Source organism: Festucalex cinctus, chromosome 11, assembly GCF_051991245.1.
Source record: "Festucalex cinctus isolate MCC-2025b chromosome 11, RoL_Fcin_1.0, whole genome shotgun sequence".
NCBI lineage: Eukaryota > Metazoa > Chordata > Actinopteri > Syngnathiformes > Syngnathidae > Festucalex > Festucalex cinctus.
The window spans coordinates 24834024-24854184 of record NC_135421.1 but is presented as its reverse complement, the minus strand read 5'-3'; the positions used below and the strand labels follow the sequence as shown (position 1 = coordinate 24854184).

Genomic DNA, 20161 nt, shown 5'->3' with positions numbered 1-20161 from the left:
CTCGACTACCGTGCCGCCCACTCCAAAAGTCAATAAACAAAATAAAATGCCTTACAAAGTGAACTTATTATACAAGAATATGTTAATTTATACATCCAGCAGCTGTCTTGTGTAAAATGCAAATTCCTGATTGGCCAGCCTAATTGTTCAGAGTGCTTCAACTAATTTCTAAAAACACGTTTTTGGACTACATCACTTACATTTGCTAAATTACTTTTATGGATTTAACATGATGTAACAAAATGCATTAATCAGCATAACTGAGTTTTTGAGCATTTAAAATATCTAAGGAATTTAGCAGAATTTTGCACAAAAAGCTGCTTTGTTTGTTTAGAAAAATGTGTGCACTTCCTGAAACAGACATTTTGTCTGAGGAATTTAATATGCAAAATAAGGCAAAATTAGTACAAAATGACTTATTAGTTAGATGTAATTTTTTAAATCAATTTTACAACTGTTTGCTCTCACCAATTTAGTACGATTGTCAAAAAAAAGGCCTAAAACGCCAGTTTTTTTAAAAATTATTATTTTTATTTTTTAAAGCTTTGTTTCTTTGTTTGGCTGCCGCTTGTCTAACGGTCCATTTAAATTGTTCATTGTCTATTTTCAGATTATTTTGTAGCAATATCTATTGTGTCTTTTTTTTAAATGTTTGAATTAACTTAAAGCACACGTTTCTTAAGGCGCTTTAAGAAATATATGTATACATGGAAATAAGATGCTGTGACACATATAATTTTTTTTTTTTTTTTTTTTTTTTAGCGTTTTCGAAAATATAGATCACAAGAAATTAGTAAATTTTCTTACTAAACTGTGTTTAGAAAAGTTGCTTGCACTTCATGATGCTATCTCTTCAGAATTTGGGCTGATTGTGAAAAAGCGTTTTAATTAGTAGAAAAATGATTTATCATGTGTACTATTTATTTATTTATCTATTTATTTATGTATGTACTTATTTATTTATTTATTTATATACATTTGTGGTCTGCTTTTTTCTGGCGCTCTCGTTTGTTGTTGTCCCTTAGTATGACCAAAGAGGGCGCTGTAGATGAGATCCCCCCTGCCCTGAGGGCAATCAACCGAGAATCAACCGGCGGCGGCTTCCAGTGTCTCAGTCGGCTGAGCTGAGAGCACTACAGGGATTGATCTTCTGCAACTTTGCACTCAAAACACGCGCCGGGATGCTGACGCGAGGAAGACTTTGTTCGGCACTTTTGTACCTTTTGAAAGCATCTCTTGTGCTGACCTTCAACCTGGACACCAACTATGTGATCAGGAAAGACGGAGAGCCTGGGAGTCTGTTCGGATTCTCCCTCGCGATGCACCGGCAGCTCAACCCGGACAAACGAATGTGAGTCTGTCATCTCCTCTGGAGGGAATATTTTAAAACACACACACACACAAGTGCGGCGTTATCAGCACAATTGCCACTTTTCCCATTTGCAACATTGTAACAGCATGATGCATTACTTCCCTTTTTAAAGAGTGATTCAGCTTTTTTGTTGTAGCCTAAAAAGTACTTTCCTTTGTGTGTATTTTAACACCGTGTTATTGTGATGTATGCATGAGAAGTGAGAAGCATGCAGGCTGAAGACAAATGAACAAACAATGGTGACAAGTGTCATGCAAATGTGCTGTAAGGTCAAGCCGGGTGGCCTCTGGAGGATGAGCTCTCAACTTTTCTCCACACACATTTTAAATGCTTCAATTTAAGGCCTGTTTGTTGCTGTTTCATTGAAATGTTAAGAGAATAAGTAGATTAATGTTGTGTAATGCTCCATTGTTGCAGTTATTTCAGAATGAGTCTCTCTAAGCAAGTGGCAAGTGGCATTTGGTACCTTCAGGAGGGACTTACACATCTTAACACCATGATCACGTTGCAATTATAGACAGCAACAACTACAGAAAAAACTCACAATAACATAATACAAATAAATATACATCTATAATTATGCCTAAAGATGAATAGTACAATTAACTTACTTCCGTTGCTTTCTGTAGGTGTAAAAAGCAGGATTATAGAGGATGCTGTATTTCCGCTTTTGTTCTTCTTCGTTCACATTTCAAACTAGTGTGCTGCCATCTAGTGGTTGATAGTGGAATTACACCTGAACTAAAAAAAAAAAATGGTATAACAAATAGTGCTGTAGGGTGTAATGTAGTTAATCCACACTACACACAAACATTTTCATTTGCATTTTCAAGTGTATTTGGCTTGACAGTAAAAGAAGCTAAGCAGCTAAGATACTAATGTAAAGTTGTAAAATTGTTTTTTTGTTGCCGTTTGTTTTTAAGAATCCTCTAAGACAAGCCCAAGGCAGCAGGAATGCAGGCATAAGGCTGTTTGAATTCTGTCTAAACTGATTTGAGGGATTATTATCTTTTCACCTTCTTCTAGCTAGCAGAACCTCGAGGGTTGCAGAAGGCAGCAAGAGGGTCAGCATGTTGAAGCATGCGTCCGGTGTTTGGCTGCACACATGCTGACCCTGCAGCAGTGCGAGCGGAGGCGGCTAGAACGACAAGCCCTCATAACGGCAGTTACTGAGATTTCACAGAGATTACAACCTGTGGAATTTTATCATCGCTGCTGTTTTGACTGTGGTGGGCAAAGGCAGCTCATGCAGGGTGCAAGCAATGGGAGTTTTTTTTTTAGCATAGGTTATTAGGTTGTGTTATTGGCTTGACTTTTAGAGGGAAAGGAAATATATTGGCAAGATCACAATCAAATTATTTGCAGTGAAGAAATGTCATTTCAAATGACACTCGGATTTCAATATACAGCAATGCCTTGGGATTAATTTGCTCTGTGGCTACACACGCCTCAAATCGTCTTTCCACTTTGAAATGAAACAAATTGTAGGTTACTTCGTCTTCTACTGCTATTATAAATGACTCAGTAAGATACTTCTACTACATGTTCAAATAGCATGCGACTATCAATGCTAACCATTAGCATGTCAATCACGTTTTGCATTGTTTGTTAGCTTTAAGCTAAGGGTGTGTTTCTATAACTGTAAAGAGCATTTAATATAAAATGATTGAGATTTATAAGTTGTGAATTTTAAATTGGATATCTCAAACAAATAAGGCATAATGTCTTCCTGTTTGGAAGCATGTGCTGTATGTTCTTCCCCCGTGCTTCCATGTCGTAACAATACACGTAAGCGCAGAGGCCTGTGCTAGCCCAAAGTCTTGCTAGTTACACTTTTGTCAATTCTTCCCATCTTTTATGGCCAAGGCACCTATTTGGCATTAGAAAAATCCCACAGCACACCACCAAACAAAAATGTGACAGAATGAATATTTAAATATTGAGCGTTAGTGTGAATGGTTGTTTGTCTTATGTGCTAGCTAGCTAGCTCACCTCCCAAATCATTACAAGCGCTGTAGAAAATGGACGGATGGATGACTCGTCAAATGAGAAGGAGAGTTAATGGCATATTTCCGCCCTGAGGCGCTCACTTCAGATGACTACAAAACGAGTGTTGAACTTTTCACTGTTGCTTCCATGATGTCAGCTCCACAGCTGGAAGCGGTCAGCTGTTCATTAGCTGGCTCTGCGCTCAATGAGCTTTCACTTGACTTGTCGGGCTAATTAGCCGCCGAGTCACATGAGATGAGCTCATGTACAAAAGCGGATGTGCACCAACTGCTTGTTTCTTGAGAGCAAGAGAATTGTGTTTAGTTTCACGACAAAGCATGTGAAAAATGATTAGCTAGCAGCACGCAACTCACTGAAACGGAAACAATTGGACGATTAACGCATTACGTAATATTTGCGTTGCGTGAATGCTGAAAGTCAAACATTCACTGTGAGTTGTTTTACAAAGACTAGTAATGACTTTTTGTGTTTACATCTCTCAGACTCTTGGGCCATATTTGCATGATATGCTATGATATTGCGGATTGTAGTCCAAATTTTAGCAATCTGGTGTCATCTTTTTTTTTTAGGATTCACGTTAGGATTCACACACAATTGCAGTTGAGTTTGTTTAGCGTATTTGGTAAGTTAAAATAATAATAATAAAAAAACAAACTATAATGAGTAGGGGTGTGAATTGCCTCGTACCTGACGATTCGATTCGTATCACGATTCACAGGTCACGATTCGATTCGATACCGATTAATCCCGATACGAATTTAAAGTCGATTGTTGCGATTTTTTTTCATTCAAATTTAGAAAATACTAATCAGTAAGCTTGTAGAGTGTAAGATTTATATGAAAATGTATTATTTATTTATCTGAAATTTCAGTCTTATAGAGGTTGTAATCTGTTTCATGTTTGAACAGCATTAAAATAAAATATTAAGGCTTAATGTTCCGTTCATATAACATTCTTCCATGCTCAAGGTGTGAATCCTAACCCGAAGTCAGACGTTTTGTTGAATATTTTTCCATTAAAAATGGAAGTTTAAAAATCGATTCACACACACACACACACACACAAAAAAAAAAAAGGTAATGATGATAAGACGTTGAATCGGTAAGACTACCGAATGAACAATTCTGAGCTCTTAAAAAAAAAAAAAAAAAAAAAAAAAAAATCGATTATTTTTTATTGAATCGATTCGAGAATCGCGCGATGTAGTATCGCGATACATCGCCGAATCGATTTTTTTTTAACACCCCTAATAATGAGCATTGTAATGACATAAAAAATTATGAATGATTTTATGTATCGTCTAGAAAAAAAAAGTGGTATCGAACAACCATCAGTCATGAGGTAGACACAATTCCTTTTGATAGTACTCCTCCCTTTTGCATCTCTACCTGATTGAACTATTACGCAGATGTCAAAATCAAGTATCCCTTCTTGACCTTGCGTGTCAACGTCCATGATTCTTACTAAAATCTTTACCAACATTTCAAATTGGCATACATGATAAATAATAATGTTGTAAACCTTTATTTGTTTTACAGTTGAACAACAGTTGAACAAAAACAAAACATAACTAGGCTATCATGTGGCACACAACAAAAATGAAGTTGGCATGCCTCGGTTGGATTGAAAGATTTAGTTAGCGTAAACTGAGAAAAGAGGCATCGACTGGCCGTGCAGGACCATCTGCGCATGTGTAACCTGATAGATGAAACACAAACGAATTATCATCAGTCAAGACATTCCTGGCTGACTGTAAAATTTGCCTGTTTTTGCTTTAACTTTGTGTCATTTCTAAAGGGGCATAAACACAAAGGGCTTTATTTTTATTATTTGTTCAAGTGTTATATGGCATGTGAATGCCGTGCACAGCTGTGCCACCACTGCTGCACACGTGTTAACAAAGAGCAAAGTTTGCAGCCACTGTGTTTCCGTTCTCACTTACACCGCAGTGACAGACTGTGACGTAACACGAAGGCGGCAAAGTGGAGTGTGTGCGGTGCGCTTATTGTCACGAAATGAATAGCTTTGGTCCAATTTTGGTTGTGGACACAGTGAATCAAAATGTGTTCTGCAATTCATTGGACTAGATATAAAAATACGCTCTACTTCCAGGTAGTGAAAGTGACTGCATCAAAGAATGGCCTTAGAGGATTAGCAAGGGATTTAATAGCAAAATGTGCTACCGTAAGACGTTTTGGTTTGCGTGGAAGATTTTGAATTCTTTAGAACAATGAGGTCAATAACAATACATCATGAGCACACAAAAATGCTTGAGAAGGAAACGTGATTTCAACGGACCAGCTGTGGTCTCAGTCCCATAGAAACCCCTTGAAAAAAAACATCTAGACTGTCTTGGATGAAAGAAATCATGAATTTCATGTACCTAGGAGAGCAAACGGCTGCTTCACTAGTCAACCAGAAGGCCGCGTTGCACGTAAATGTCAATATTAACCCTCAGTTACTTGCTAAATTCTACAACTTTCCCCAGGAGCTCTGCTTAACAATTGTAACACTGATGTGCTTTTCCACATCTTGTACAGCTCTCGAGTAAGCTAGTGTGGCCCCCATTATCGTTTTGATACCATGTAAATGTCCCAGAAAATTCTCCTTGTGGTATTACAATGCACATGGGCAGCTGAACTGCTGTAGTTCAGCTGCTGAAATGTCAACATGAAGGTAACTTTGTAGCTCTTGTTTATATTTGCGTGTCGCTGGTCTTTTGTTTGAGCACAGACTTTGCAGTTTGCTCTTGGGTCTCTCTGCCAGACATCCCCAGGAGGTGTGTACTTGTTGGGCCAATGGAGAGCCCACAGGCATGCTGGTCTATAAGATCAATAGAAGGATCACCGAAAAGCCCCATGAGGGAAGAGTCGAAAAGTTAGACAGGATTTCCTTTCTGTCCCTTAAGGAAATTCCTGCAGTTATTATGGGCAGTGCCCACATTGTCCAGCAGCTTTCAAATGCATTGTACTTATGTGTTGTTTACTTCAAATCACTACGGTATACAGATAGAAAGTAGCTTACCTTGTCAATATTGCGTGAGAATTGCTGTGTTGCTTTTTTATTAGGGATAGACCGATTATCGGCTGGGCCGATTATCGGTGCCGATATTCAGCATTTTGAGAAATATCGGCATCGGCCATTTTGAAGAATCATATGTCCGATAATAGATCCTTTTTTATTTATTTTTATTTTTTTTAAGTGTTAACTTCAGGGAACTAATTTAAATGTAAATTTAAAAAAAAAAAGTTTTTATTTTCATTTTTGTCGACCCTGGGAACTCTCTGCACCTTCTGTTTTTGATTGAAATTAAAACTAAGATAAGTAAAAATTTAATACTTTGGATATTTCGAAATTTTTGAAGACTTATTTTTTGTAGAAAATAATTGTTTGTTTTTATTTAACTTTTGAAAACATGCTACTGCGCCTGGGAGATCCCAGAACTTGTGTATTGACTAAGATTTTGGGGAAAAAAAAACAACAACTTACAAATATTTTACTAACTCTAAAAGTTGCTCAATAAACGTGCTTTAAAATAAAAATAAAAAGAAATAAAAAAAAGATAAGAGCTGGAGTTTGTATTTTTTCCAAATTTTGATGTCCCTTTTTAGTGAAAATGAATATCGGCTCCAAATATCGGTTATCGGCATCCTTCACTACTAATAATTGGTATCGGTATCGGGCCCAAAAAAACCTTATCGGTCTATCTCTATTTTTTATTATGCAGTGTCATCTCCTCGTGACGCTATTTGGTCAAATATATAAAAATAATCAAGGTGGCGAGTACTCACAGTCAAGTGAAAATACTCACAGACAAAACAAACTGCCTTATCAAACATGTTTTTTTGCTTGTTTGACTGAAACACAATATTGTGGGCTGCCTAACCTTGTAAGCTAGGAGAGGGATGTTTTCAGAGCAGTCTCAAATGCAGAATATGTATTTCCCCGTTCAGTTTGTTTTGTTTTAATGTTGTGTTTTTGGAGTTTTGTAAAGAGCGATTATATTGGTTGTATCAACTGACATTATGCAATATTTTTAACTGACCAATTAATCGGTCAGCTGATTTAATCAGTCAATATGAGAGCCCTTGTCAAATCTGTATGTGGGATTTATTTTTTTTCTCCCACAATCACACATTACAACATATGACAAACATAACATTCAAACAAACATTTTGAATCTATTGGGGGTGGGGGGGAATCAGCCAATTTTTGTTCATTTTTCTCTCCGTTATAAAGTTAAATACTAAAGGAGAAAGTATTGTAATATGGTCAAATGTGTGCATGTGATTCATTCTCTATTGTTTGTAAGCATTATGGGCCCAAATTAGATGTCATTTTTGTCGTTATATATTTTTTTAAATTAATCAGCTGATTATTATTTTTTTTCCTGCCTTATAACAGAATCAGCATTGGCCTAAAAAAAAAAGGAAGAAAAAAAATCCATATCAGTGTAATCCAAATATACAATAATTTTTGCTGATGAAAATATCCCTAAACGATCTGATTGAACATGAACACAAACACTGTGAAAATGGAAATATGCAGAAATTGAATTGTGAACCTACAGGAAGTTGTTGTGGTTGCTGTGCCGTCTGTCACCTTTTTTTTGCTGTCTCTTTTTTTTCTTTTCATGCATAGTAGTATCCATATCACATTGAGATAATGGAATGAATGAATGAATTAATACAATTTAAGGGCGTGTGCATTTGTTTTCCATGTTGCAAGCAAACAAAATAGTTCACTCAGCAATTAAAATACATATGTATTTTTTATTATTATTTTTTTTATTCCTCAGGTTGTTGATTGGTGCCCCCCGAGCCAGAGCTTTGGGGAAACAACATGCCAACATCACCGGAGGACTTTATAAATGTGACATTAGCTACTCTCCTGATTGTGAGCGCATTTTATTTGACAGCGAAGGTAAGCAACGATGTTCTTTGCTTACGAATTAGAGGGCGAGTCGGAATCAGGCTCTGAGGAAGTGTATGAAAATCAGCTGTGTCTACCAGTGGTTCATTTTCCATGTCCCACCCAATCTTGTCTATGTAACCCCAGTGATGGCACCTGAGTTTCTATTGTGTATGTTCACGCCATGGCTTTGTCTTTGTCTAAACTTTGAAAGAGGATATCCGAGTTGAGAACAAGGAGAACCAGTGGATGGGGGTCACGGTACAAAGTCAAGGACCTGGGGGAAAGATTGTGGTCAGTACTTCCAAGCATCCATGTAGACATAATCAATGGAACTAACGAGAAAATCTTCAACTTCAGACGTGCGCTCATCGCTACCAGAGGCGCTGGTTTGTCAACACGCCCCAGGAGGCCCGCGACATCACAGGCCGCTGCTACGTCCTGAGCCAAGACCTGACGATCGACGAGTCATCCGACGAGGACGGCGGCAACTGGAACTTCTGCGAGGGCAGGACCAGAGGGCACGAGATGTTCGGGTCATGTCAGCAGGGTCTGGCCGCCACTTTCACCAAGGACTACCATTATCTGGTCTTTGGAGCGCCCGGAGCGTATAACTGGAAAGGTGTCGACATCTTCAGATCACAACTGGTCACGAGGTTGGGCGTGTCTGACCGATTGACTTTTCTCCCCCGTTAGGCATCGTACGCGTGGAGCAAAAAAACAACACCCTCCTGGAGATGGGCGTGTACGACGACGGACCTTATGAAGTCGGCGATGAGCACGTCTTGAACCCTGAGCTCGTACCTGTACCTGCCAACAGCTACCTCGGTGAGACACAAAGCAAATTGCCACTGGCAGCACATAAAGGGAAAGTCAACCCCCTCAAATAAATTCTTGACAATAAATTGTTCTATGCAGCCCCACTAGTCTAAATACGGTATTCTGGTTAATATTGTGTTAGTGGAATATGAGTTAAATAAAAAAATCTAGCAGTTTTTATCATAAGACGGACATTTCAGGTAACAACCAATCACAGCTCAGCTTCAGAAAACTGGTGAGCTGTGTGTGATTGGTCGTTGCCTGAACCCTGAGCAACTATGATGTCATCTTCAGTTGACAGCAAGTGGCAAAATGGCCGCCCCCTGAGATGGATAAAAACGGCTGGATTTTGCCACATAACTCATATTCCACTAATGTAATATTAATCAGAATGTCATGTTTAGAACTAGTAAGGTCACAGATACTATATTATTGTCAAGAAATGTTTAATGTTGACTTCCTATTTAATTCTTGAATTCCTTCTACATTTAGGATTCTCCCTGGACTCTGGTCACAGCATCACCAGGAGGCGTGGCCTGACTGTGGTGGCCGGGGCACCCAGAGCCAATCACAGTGGAGCCGTGCTGCTGCTGAGGAAAGAGAACCACGGCTCGGCCCGACTAGCTGTGGACCACACTCTGTACGGGCCTGGGCTGGCGTCTTCTTTTGGATACGATGTGGCCGTAGCAGACCTGAACGCGGACGGGTGTGTTGCATTTTGACAGTATGAATCGACCATTTTATTCTGTTTCTTAGGGTTATTTATTTATTAATTTTTTTAATGGGTTTTAGCAATAAATATGCTATCTTAAAATACGATCTAGCATAATCTGCTTTTCTTCACCTCCATATTATTCGCTAAGCTATGGCGTTCCATTTGTAACAGTGACAAATGCATATTGCCAAGCTATGGGCTACTTTAAATACTAACCAGCAAGTAAAAGGCACCAGGCTACTCTCTGTTTGGTTGCTTAGCAACCAGCAAGGACAAACAGTGCTTTACCAAAATACTGATATCGTGTCTATTTGACCCAGATGGCAGGACATAGTCGTGGGAGCGCCCCAGTTCTACATGAAGGACAAGTACGTTGGAGGGGCTGTTTATATCTACATCAACCAGGCGGGTCGATGGCGAGGCGTCGCACCAGTCCGTCTCAACGGGACCAGGGACTCCATGTTTGGTCTGGCAGTGGAGAACATTGGAGACGTCAATCAAGACTCTTATGAAGGTCATTTACTGTCGCTGATGTGTTTTGTTGCTTTGTAACTGGTATATTTGTTGCATTAACTTTTTTTCCGCCCTCAATCAGACATCGCCATCGGAGCACCTTATGATGATGGCGGTGTGGGAAAGGTCTACATCTATCACGGCTCGGCACAGGGAATAAACACACGCCCGGCTCAGGTTGGTTTGATTTATAGTTCTCACTTTTCCAGCACAAATCAGATAGAGACTCAAAGTGTCATTTATCAACTGTTTTTGTTTCAAGTTGTTTCATTGGAATTACTTCAAAATGTTTTTGTATTTGGTGCCAGATTATTTCCGGAACAGATTACAACATCCGACTGTTTGGCTATTCTCTGGCAGGGAACATGGACCTGGACAGCAACTCTTATCCAGACCTCGCCGTGGGCTCCTTGTCAGACTCAGCACTCATTTACAGGTTTTTAATATTCCGATTCATTACTCTGTATTTTCACAAACATGGGTTGGGAGCATTTATATTTACAAATTTCTTTTTTTCTCTTTTTTTTTTTTTTTTCAGGGCAAGACCAGTCATTAGTATCCACAGAGTTGTCAAAATCTCCCCCCGGGAAATTGACCTGACAATAAAGAACTGTGGAAACCACATCTGGTAAATATTCCTTCAACATTGCTTCATAATGGAAACTGTACAGTGTAGTTTAACAGAAAGCTTTTTTTTCTGTCTTTAGCTTCACTGTGGATGCTTGCTTCAGCTATAAAGCAAACACTGCATCTTACAACCCGCGAATAAGTATGTAAATCATCTTTGATTTTTTTTTTTTTAATCCACACGGAGTGCTTCTTTTGTCTCATATCTTGTTTCGTCCTATTCCGCTGCAGCTATCAGCTTTTCTGTGGAGGCGGACGGAATTCGCAGGAAACAAGGCTTGCTCTCAAGAGTCGTGTTTGTGAACAAATCCAACTTGGAAACAGAACACCAGTTTAATGGCACCGTGGACCTCCGAGCACAAAAGCAGGAAACATGCATTAAGATAAAAGCCAAGTTAAAGGTGGGGGGGGGAAAAAAACCTGTAGATGATCATAAAGCATCAACAACCATACATCTAGCATGCACACAATCATGAATCCATGTTACATAAAAGACATACAGTCTTATGGTAGTTCAATTGTCCAACATGAAACAACCACCATCACAAGGCTCATCAATATTATTAGCTAGCATACTAGCCAAAAGAATACGCTAAAGTACAAAGTGATCCGTCGCTATCATATCTGCAATTTCATACTTGTCGTCCATGTTTTTTCAACATTACTTTATTTGTAAAAAAAACAACAACAACAACAACAAAACTTAATGCCTTTGTTTTGAACAGGACAACATTAAGGATAAGATGCGAAGCATTCCCATCGAAGTGTCCGCACAAATAGTTGGTACAAAGCGACAAAAGGTAAAGAGCGGCCTCCCGCAGCTGATGCCAATTTTGGACTCTTCTCATTCGAATAAAGAAACTGTCGAGGTAAATCAACAATGAATTTTTTTTAAATATAAAAGTGAGTAAATATATCACCATGACTCTTTTCATTGTTTTTGTAGGTCAATTTTGTCAAGGAAGGATGCGGAAATGATCATATTTGTCGCAGTAATCTGATGATGGAATACAAATTGCTGTACAAGCAGAGCAATCAAGACATTTATTCACCTTTGCCCATGTGAGTAACAGAACCTCTTAAAAATGAGATAAGATAATCGAGTAATAATCTTCAGTCGGGAAATTCACGTATTACAACATCAAGGGTCAGTGTTGTAGTGTATGACCAAATCATAGCATTTATGGAAACAAGCTAGCGAGCATAATGATGATTAGATAATTTACCCCAAAAATATTTGGGCAAATTTGTTTTTACGGTGAGTATAAAACTTGGTAGCCCTTCACAGTACCAAAGTGGTTCTCAGTTTTAAAAAGATTGGTGATGACTGTATTGGTGGTATGTGGGCTCCCTCTAGTGGTACCTGAAGGAATCACTACCTAAGTACACTTTTGACTTAAAGCGGTATTTTACACCATTTGTCCACACTCATTTGATGTACTTCTATTTGCACATTTCTAGACTGATTCTCACCATTTCAACTTTAACATATTCCAAAATTTCGCGCCATGTGGGGTATTATTTTTCTCATTTAAAAAATTTTGTTTTCCCACAATTCCACTGGCACGTTCAACATAACAGATTCACACTGTGCTCGTTCAAATTTCTCAATGTTCAGCGCATTCACGTCAACTTGGGAATGATTTTCAACACGCCGAAAATTCACTCTGAACAAAGATTCGCCATTTTCCACCAACATATTACACATATTTTTCCCTCAATATAAATTCCACATGCGATTCACCTCTCCCCCAAAGTCATCTAGGATAGGCTGCAACTTACTGGTGACCCTAAATGAAGACAAACACTAGAGAATGGAATTCAATTCGTTCAACAGCGGTATGCATTTATTCGGAAATAAGTGCTTTTATTTGTGCATCCCCAGCACAGACAACATGTCCGTGTTTCATCTGACGTACGAGAGGAAGGATTTGGCTCTGCGTCTGACCGTCAGCAACCTGAACGGAGACGACGCCTACGAAGCCAAGCTGATGGGGTCGTTCCCCGACACACTGTCGTATTCGGGCGTCCGCTCACATCGCACGATGGTAAAGCCGAAGGCCAAGGGCTGTGTTATTTGAAAACTGCAATCAACCATCAGCAAAATAATGTGACGTTTACTTATGCCCACTTCAACCTCTGAAAATATTGGAACAATTGCGCCATTTTGGTTTTCGTGCAATAACTATACTCTCCTGAAGTGTTTTCTAACTTTCCCGTAGGTGGACAAACAGGTCATTTGTGTCGCTAATCAAAACGGCTCTCAGGCCGACTGTGAGCTTGGTAACCCGTTTAAGCAGGGCTCAGAGGTACGAACTCAGGCAACACATTCCTTATGCAGCACTTTTGAAGCTTTTGTTATATTTGCATTTGAAACAAGAAGGGCTTTTCCCACTCAGGTCACATTTTACATCATCCTGAGCACTGTGGCAATGACACTAGCGACCACGGAGATTGACATCAACCTGCAGCTACAAACGTAACCACAAGCTCACCTTCAGCTCTGCCGTGTTGTGTACTTTTTCCTGTATTTACACTGTTCACTTTACTTTCTATTCAGAACCAGCGTACAAAATTTGGCCCCTGTGACAGTCAGTGCCAAAGTGATGATTGAATTGCCGTTGTCGGTTACTGGGTACGTTTGTGTATGACCGCAAGAACGTGAACAGAACATGGATGTGAAGGAGGTCGTTATTATTTTGCTCATCTCCATCAGGGAAGCCAACCCTCCCCGGGTTTCATTCGGAGGAGCGGTGAGAGGAGAGAGCGCCATGAAGAGTGAAGACGAGATCGGCAGTTTGGTCAATTACACATTCAGAGTATGTTGAGATATGATGACCCGATTATTTGACCGCCATTTCCCGGACGAGGCCTCCTAAATTTCAACAAATTGAGCGGTGATGGTTAACATGAGGGGATGATTTTGAATGCTCTCTGTTCTACTCTGTATGAATTTTCTGAGGCCAGTTGGCAGAAAAAAAATTCTGATATCATAATAATCAGCTAATTAATTAAAAAAATATATGTTGAGTAAAATAATGTATTTTTTGGTCTTTTAACAGACAGACCTTCATTTATACTCAAAGTAGCCCCTACCTTGAGGATGCTACCCTTTTTTTAAAAGAGACAAATAGAAATTACTATTTTTTTTTAATTTTTTTTTTTAAATAAAAAAACTGAATAAGTTAGGTCTAACACTGGTTCTTTTTTCCCCCTATCAGATTAACAACTTGTGGGACGCATCCATCAAATCCTCACTGCACATCCAGTGGCCCAAATCCAACAACAATGGCAAATGGCTTTTGTACCTGGTGAAAATGAATGCTAAAGAAGGGCCACGCGATGTCATTTGTACACCAGAGTCTGAGATCAACCCCGTAAAACACATCCAGGTACAATTTAATACAAAGACCGCTCAGACATTAAAAAAAAATAAAAATGCTCCCTTGGTGGTGACAATTAATGTGCTTTCAGGAGAGCTCTGCATTCAGGACAAAGCGTGAAATTGCACAGAAAAAAACAAAAGCCAAGACTTGGTCAAAGTCAGACAAGAACAAGATTTTGGTGAGCATCTTTTTCCTGCATAAAATTGAGCAAGCTATTCAAAAAGATGAACTCAAGTCAGCCTCCTGAGATGGATGAAAATGGGTGGATTAATATTGTTAATTCTTATTCCACAAATGCAATATTAATCAGAATACAGAATACTTTTGGACTTGTGGGGCCATATATGAAATGATTATAAAGAACATTTCTGACTTGAATTTCCCTTTACAAGGGGGTCTAACGCACTCTTTCCTCTTTAGACATGTGGGAAAGACTTGCAGTGTGTGGTGCTGAAGTGTCCCCTGCATGGACTTGACGGGTCCACAGTGGAACTCAGAGCTCGTCTGTGGAATTCGACCTTTGTGGAGGTATTGCTATCGTCAATAGAATGCTGAGGTGGCAAAAGTAGTTACACTTCAGCTGTGCTTAAGTACAAATATTTACAGATGCATATTTTTTTATGAAAATTTATAAGCTTCAACAATATTTATTTTTATATATACAAATTTTTTTTACTTGCTGGATTGTGGAGGCTTAGATCAGGGGATGTTACTAATATTTGTTACTGAAGTTGTTTGTGAAGCCCTTTTGAGATTCTTTTGTGATTAGGGGCTCGGACTATTCAAATAAACGTAACTTATTTTTGTCTTGAGTTTCCCTGTAAAATAAAAATGTACTTGATTACTTACCACCACTGATGGAATCACACTCACCTGGTTTTGTTTTGACACAGGATTACACTTCTCTTTCATCCTTGGACATCATTGTGAGGGCTTCACTGGTGCTCCACACTCAGGCCACAAACATGATCCTGAGAACTCCTGACACCGACGTAAGACACAAGATGTCAAGGTGGGATAGGTTGTGGTGTCTACACTTAATTAACTGTGTCTTGTTGCAGGTGACGCTTACAGTGTTCCCAGAGAGTGCCGTGGCCCAGTATGGTGGCGTCCCCTGGTGGATCATCGTGGTGGCTGTTCTGGCAGGGATCTTGATTTTGTCATTGTTGGTCTGTCTGCTGTGGAAGGTGAGTACTCATATTTATGGCACTTTTTAAAAGTGTCTTTAAACACACTTTCTGACAATACAAACACATTTAATATATTGAGAAAGAGAGCAAGAGCAATGGATAACACAAAATATTGTACAGTGTGCAGTAAACAAATCGTGTTTTCTTCCCAATTAATTTAATTTATCATCTGACAATATATATCAATAATCATGTCCAAAGATTTAGACTATAAATTGAACCTACAGTACAGCCGCCACTTTCTTTCATCTTAAGAAGCACGATTATAGTGGATAACGTTCAACAATTTGCAACAAAAACTAGGCTTTTTTTTTTTTTTTTTTTAAACAAGTTCCTCTTCTACTTCTTTTAATTTGATACCGTCTATAATATAATATAAGCGTGCCGCCATCTCGTGGTCAATAGTGGAATTACGTAAATGGCGAGACCGTGAACCATGTTTTATTTGAGACACAAATAACTTTATTTTCTGATTAAAGAAAAGAAACTAACAAAATGTCGAGACACATGCTTTGCATTGGACAGTTCAGGAAAAAAAAAAAACACCACACCAGGGTGACTTTTTTTTTTTCTTTACTGATTTAGTTTGTGATTGTTAATTGATCCCCCTTGCTCCCCCTTCCCTTCAGTGTGGTTTCTTCAAGAGAGCATCCAAAGAGCAGTACGATGCGGCCTATCACAAGGCCGAGATCCATGTTCAGCCTTCTGACAAAGACAAACTCTCTGCTGAGGCCTGATTTTATGCTCTGAACAGGTTCAAAAACAACAACAACAAAAAAAGCCTTCAGCATGTGCTGCAACTAATGAACTCACCACGGCAGCTTTGTTATGGAAGCGCAGACACAGAGCCGACCCAAGACACCTGCTTAGAGCCTGCCAAGAGAAATTAACAGTTAACAATGCCTAGAGGAGTATTTGTGTTTACTGTAGTGTCAAACTAAACAACAAATGAAGTCAATTTCACATTGTGTGTTTAAAAGAACCACATAACGGTTAGCTTAAAGTCTGCTAGCTTAATGCTAACAGATAATGGAGATAACCAGATGGGCTACCAAATAGCATCAATGTCATGTTATTGTAAAACTTGTAACCGTTATGTGGCAAATGGTTGAAACAGTGGAACAACCCGTGAACAAATGATATATCAATACTCCCGGGCATATGTTCCATAACCTCTGCAAAGTGCGTCTTAATACTACTATCCCAATATGTAATTTTTGGAGGCTTGGGTCGACTCTGCACAGATTTAACCTGACACATATTGCACACAACCAAAACTAATTGCTCTTGTGCGCTACATGTCACAAGATCACCGTTGTGTAATTGTGTGCTCTTCAGGTGCCTTGGCTGACATCCGCTTGGCTTTTGGAAACATGCAATGAAATGCGAAAAGCATGCATAACATTGTTTACCGTTACTTTGTCTTTTTGCACAGCCAGCCGCACTTATTGCATGTTTGTTTTGACCTTCTTTATATTTTCACCATGTTTGTCCACCCAGTGTGGATTCTTCAAACGCTCCAAGCAGGAGGACACCGTCCCTCAGTATCACGCCGTGCGGATCCGGAAGGATTCTCCTCACGACGAAGACGGCAGAGTCAAGCTGGATCATTTTGAGAAGAAGCCGTGGATGACAACGTGGGTGGACAATGAAAGATACTCATGAGGTTTCTTCAAGCTTGGCATCCGGGACAACTTCCTGACCTAAGGCACAATCAAATGACGATACAAAAGCTGTAAAGCTTTAACAACAATTATGGTCAAATAGGTTTGTGAGGGCAGATTTTTTTCATTTTTATATTGTATGTGAAGAACACAAGCCAGTTAAAGACAATCCTTTGTCATTTTCTTCCTGTGCTCATTAGTCTTTGTACACTGTATAGCTGATTTTTCTACATGGAACTTTTGTACATATTTTCCTGCACATTGTATATTTATTTTGGGATCAAACTTGTATGGTGGAGCCAAAGATGTCCAGTCTTTTGTGTGCACTGGATGAACATTCATTACAAAATGAACTACTGATCTGTTGTGGTACTGTCGCATTGAAGCCTTTCAGAATTTTAAACTATGCAAACATGGCACTGTGAACAAATGTTTTAAGGTAGCATCATCACTGGGGGGGAAAAAAAAAAAAAAAAAGTCACATTTTGTGTCTGAATTTATAAGGACAGCAAAATGTCCTGAATTAGATTTTTCAGGAATGTAAATATTGCATTGTCAAGCCGAATAAAGACAATTTTTTTTCTTTTTAAATTGAACTTTGCTGCTGTGTTTGTATGCTGTTTTAAAGATAGAGGGATGAATGAGGTTTTTTGTTTTGTTTTTTACCTTAAGGTTCTGTAACATAATAGGTAAAATCCTTTTCCCTCCCCAATTCTTTTATTCACCCAGAACATATCTTCTTAAAACATTGATTCAACATTTTGAACATTGATATGGGAAGAGATAACTTTAACTTTCATATATAAAACACAATCTGTCGAAAACGATGCATCCTGGATGACAGCTGACAAAAAAAGTAAACAATAATGATGAATTCTTCGTTCAGAAATCACACTGACTGCTATACAACAAACTGAACTGTTTTTGTTGTTGATGGTGATGGTATGGGTCAGTCGAGGGTTAAACGGAAGGTCTTCTCCTGCTCCTTGCGTTGGTTGTCACACAGTTTGGACACCTCCTCCACTCGCCTCTGCAGGAGAACCGAATTCTGGTCGATCCACTGCAGGGAATCCATGTGGGCGTTGAGAATTTTGCAGATCTGTTGGATCTGAGGATGGGAAAAGGGACATGTAAATGTAGGCTCAACAAAATCTTATTCAAGTTTAATGTGTTCCAAGCACTAACATTGAAGTTTATAAAAAACAGAATAAAAACAGAGTAGAATCCCTACTTAGGAGGACCGAGGTGTTTACTTTGCGCCACCTTACCGGGTCGCTCGTGTCAGCCGGGCCGCTGTACGTGTTGAGGTGCTCGATGATCTGCTTGAGGTCCTGCGACATCCTCTTGAGCTGCGAGTCCACGTTCTCCGCCAGCTTGTACGTCCTCTCGCGCTCCTCGTCAGCGTTATGCATGTAGATGGTGCTGCTCTGCTCCTTCACCGACTCCTCCAGCGAGCACAGCAGGTCCTCCAGTTCCTTCTGCTGGGACAGGGTGAAGTCCAGCTCCTGGTTTAGCCTCTTCTGGTCCAGCTTCACCTTCTCCATCTCTTTGTGCAGGGACGTGATCTTCTCGCCGTTCTCCACCAGCATGCGGTCCCACGCGTTGACCTGAGTGGCCTGCTGGAGGAAATGTCGCTCTTGCTCATCCAGCTCCAGGCTCCATTTGTTGATGAGGGCCTCCAGCTGGGCGTAGGTCATCACGGTAGGAGCGGCGGCGGTCGGAAGGGTGGTGGCGACTGTAGATGCAGTCGTGGTGATGGCGGGTTTGAGTCCCAGTGAGAAGCTCGACGTGGTGGTTGTGGTGGTGGAAGCCGGGGCGGCGGTGGAGGCTGCTACTACGAGAGGTTTCAGCGTGAAGGGCAGGCCTCCGCTGGCTGCGGTGGTCGTAGCAGCAGCTGGAGTCGGAGCGGCACCAAAAGTAAAACCAGAACCTGTGGCAGGGCCAGCCATTGTTGTTATGGGGGTCGAGAACAGAGATGGAGCCACCGGGGTCACCGCAGGGGGAGCTGGGGTTGATGTGGATTTAATCCCCGAGGTGAAACCTGTACTCTGCGGAGCTGTTGCGACAGTGGTGGAGGTGGTCTGGGCGCCCAGTGTGAGGTTTGGTGCAGCACTTGAGCCAAAGGAGAAGCTGCTCCCTGGTGCGCTTGTTGTGGGTGCCGGCATAGTGACTTGGACCTTGGTTCCACCAAAACTGAAGCCTCCAAATGTGACGCCTCCAGGTGCACTTGTAGTGGGTGCTGCTGCTGCTACAGGTTGGGTTTGACTTGTGGCCCCAAAAGCGAAGCCTCCCCCCGCAGGTGCGGTCAAACCCGAGCCCAGGTTGAAGCCAGACGATGCCGGTGCCGCGGTGGAGCCCAGGGCGAGACCTGCAGCCGGGGTGGATTGAGGAGTTGAACCCAGGGTGAAGGTGGTGGCGGCGGCGGTGGTACCGAAAGGGAGGCTCCCGACTGCAGCGGTACTCTTCGCTGGGCTACCGAAGCCAAAACCGCTACTCGGGTTATTATTACTAGCCTGCGCGGATGAGCCGAAAGCAAAACCGCCACCGCCGCTTCCGGAAGCTACGGGAGTGGACGTTGTCATGAATCCCGTGGTGGGTGCCGCCGCAACTGTGGTCGTTGGCTGGCCGAAGTTAAAGCCGCCACTCATTGTCGCTCACCGGACGATGGGGGTTGACAAAATGGTTCACGCACCTCGCTGGATTTTTGGCGGGACGCGGCTGCAACTTGCTCAAAGTTGAGTCCGGTGGTGTTTGATGCGCTTCCTACAGGGCGGAACTTGTAAGAAAAAGGTCACGGGTTAGGTAATTAATACAATAAGTAACGGCGAACGTAAACTAATTGCACATCACTGTCAAAAACATGGCTTCTACATTCGTGCCATCGTCACATAGGAAGATGTAGCATGCTATTGCTAGCGGAAATGACGCCGATAACCCGCTTCAGTTTCCTTCT

At 40.6% G+C, this 20161-nt stretch overlaps 3 protein-coding genes across 6 annotated transcripts in view; 1 reads left to right on the top strand and 2 right to left on the bottom strand.

Annotated features, from left to right (window-relative positions):
• Positions 1–15330, bottom strand: part of dlx2a (distal-less homeobox 2a) — a 25485-nt gene extending 10155 nt beyond the window's left edge. Inside the window, exons 1-2 of one of the 3 annotated variants that reach the window (XM_077536712.1) lie at positions 15228–15330; positions 1221–1369 (exon numbers count right to left, since the gene is read on the bottom strand). In XM_077536712.1, the coding sequence (XP_077392838.1) occupies positions 1221–1233 (13 nt within the window). In that variant the 5' untranslated portion in view covers positions 1234–1369; positions 15228–15330. Of the gene's footprint in view, positions 1–1220; positions 1370–3364; positions 3436–15227 lie in introns of those variants that run through there. The other 2 variants (XM_077536713.1, XM_077536714.1) reach the window with 2 other exon arrangements.
• Positions 1096–17804, top strand: itga6a (integrin, alpha 6a). 2 transcript variants are annotated; one of them, XM_077536705.1, is made up of 26 exons: positions 1096–1351; positions 8182–8306; positions 8509–8588; positions 8655–8916; positions 8991–9122; positions 9606–9819; positions 10149–10342; positions 10424–10518; positions 10650–10777; positions 10880–10969; positions 11049–11110; positions 11200–11369; positions 11694–11837; positions 11915–12030; positions 12854–13016; positions 13191–13277; positions 13368–13447; positions 13529–13603; positions 13685–13787; positions 14190–14360; positions 14443–14532; positions 14775–14882; positions 15248–15346; positions 15416–15541; positions 16174–16298; positions 17045–17187. In XM_077536705.1, the coding sequence occupies exons 1-25, from the start codon at positions 1182–1184 to the stop codon at positions 16279–16281; spliced, it is 3192 nt and encodes a 1063-aa protein (XP_077392831.1). In that variant the 5' UTR covers positions 1096–1181; the 3' UTR covers positions 16282–16298; positions 17045–17187. The 2 variants fall into 2 exon arrangements, with proteins under 2 accessions (XP_077392831.1, XP_077392830.1); XM_077536704.1 differs by lacking the exon at positions 16174–16298 and having other exon boundaries at positions 17045–17804.
• Positions 17752–20161, bottom strand: nup62l (nucleoporin 62 like). Its single transcript, XM_077536706.1, has 2 exons — positions 18477–20161; positions 17752–18316 (listed from the first exon to the last, which is right to left on the bottom strand). The coding sequence occupies exons 1-2, from the start codon at positions 19854–19856 to the stop codon at positions 18158–18160; spliced, it is 1539 nt and encodes a 512-aa protein (XP_077392832.1). The 5' UTR covers positions 19857–20161; the 3' UTR covers positions 17752–18157.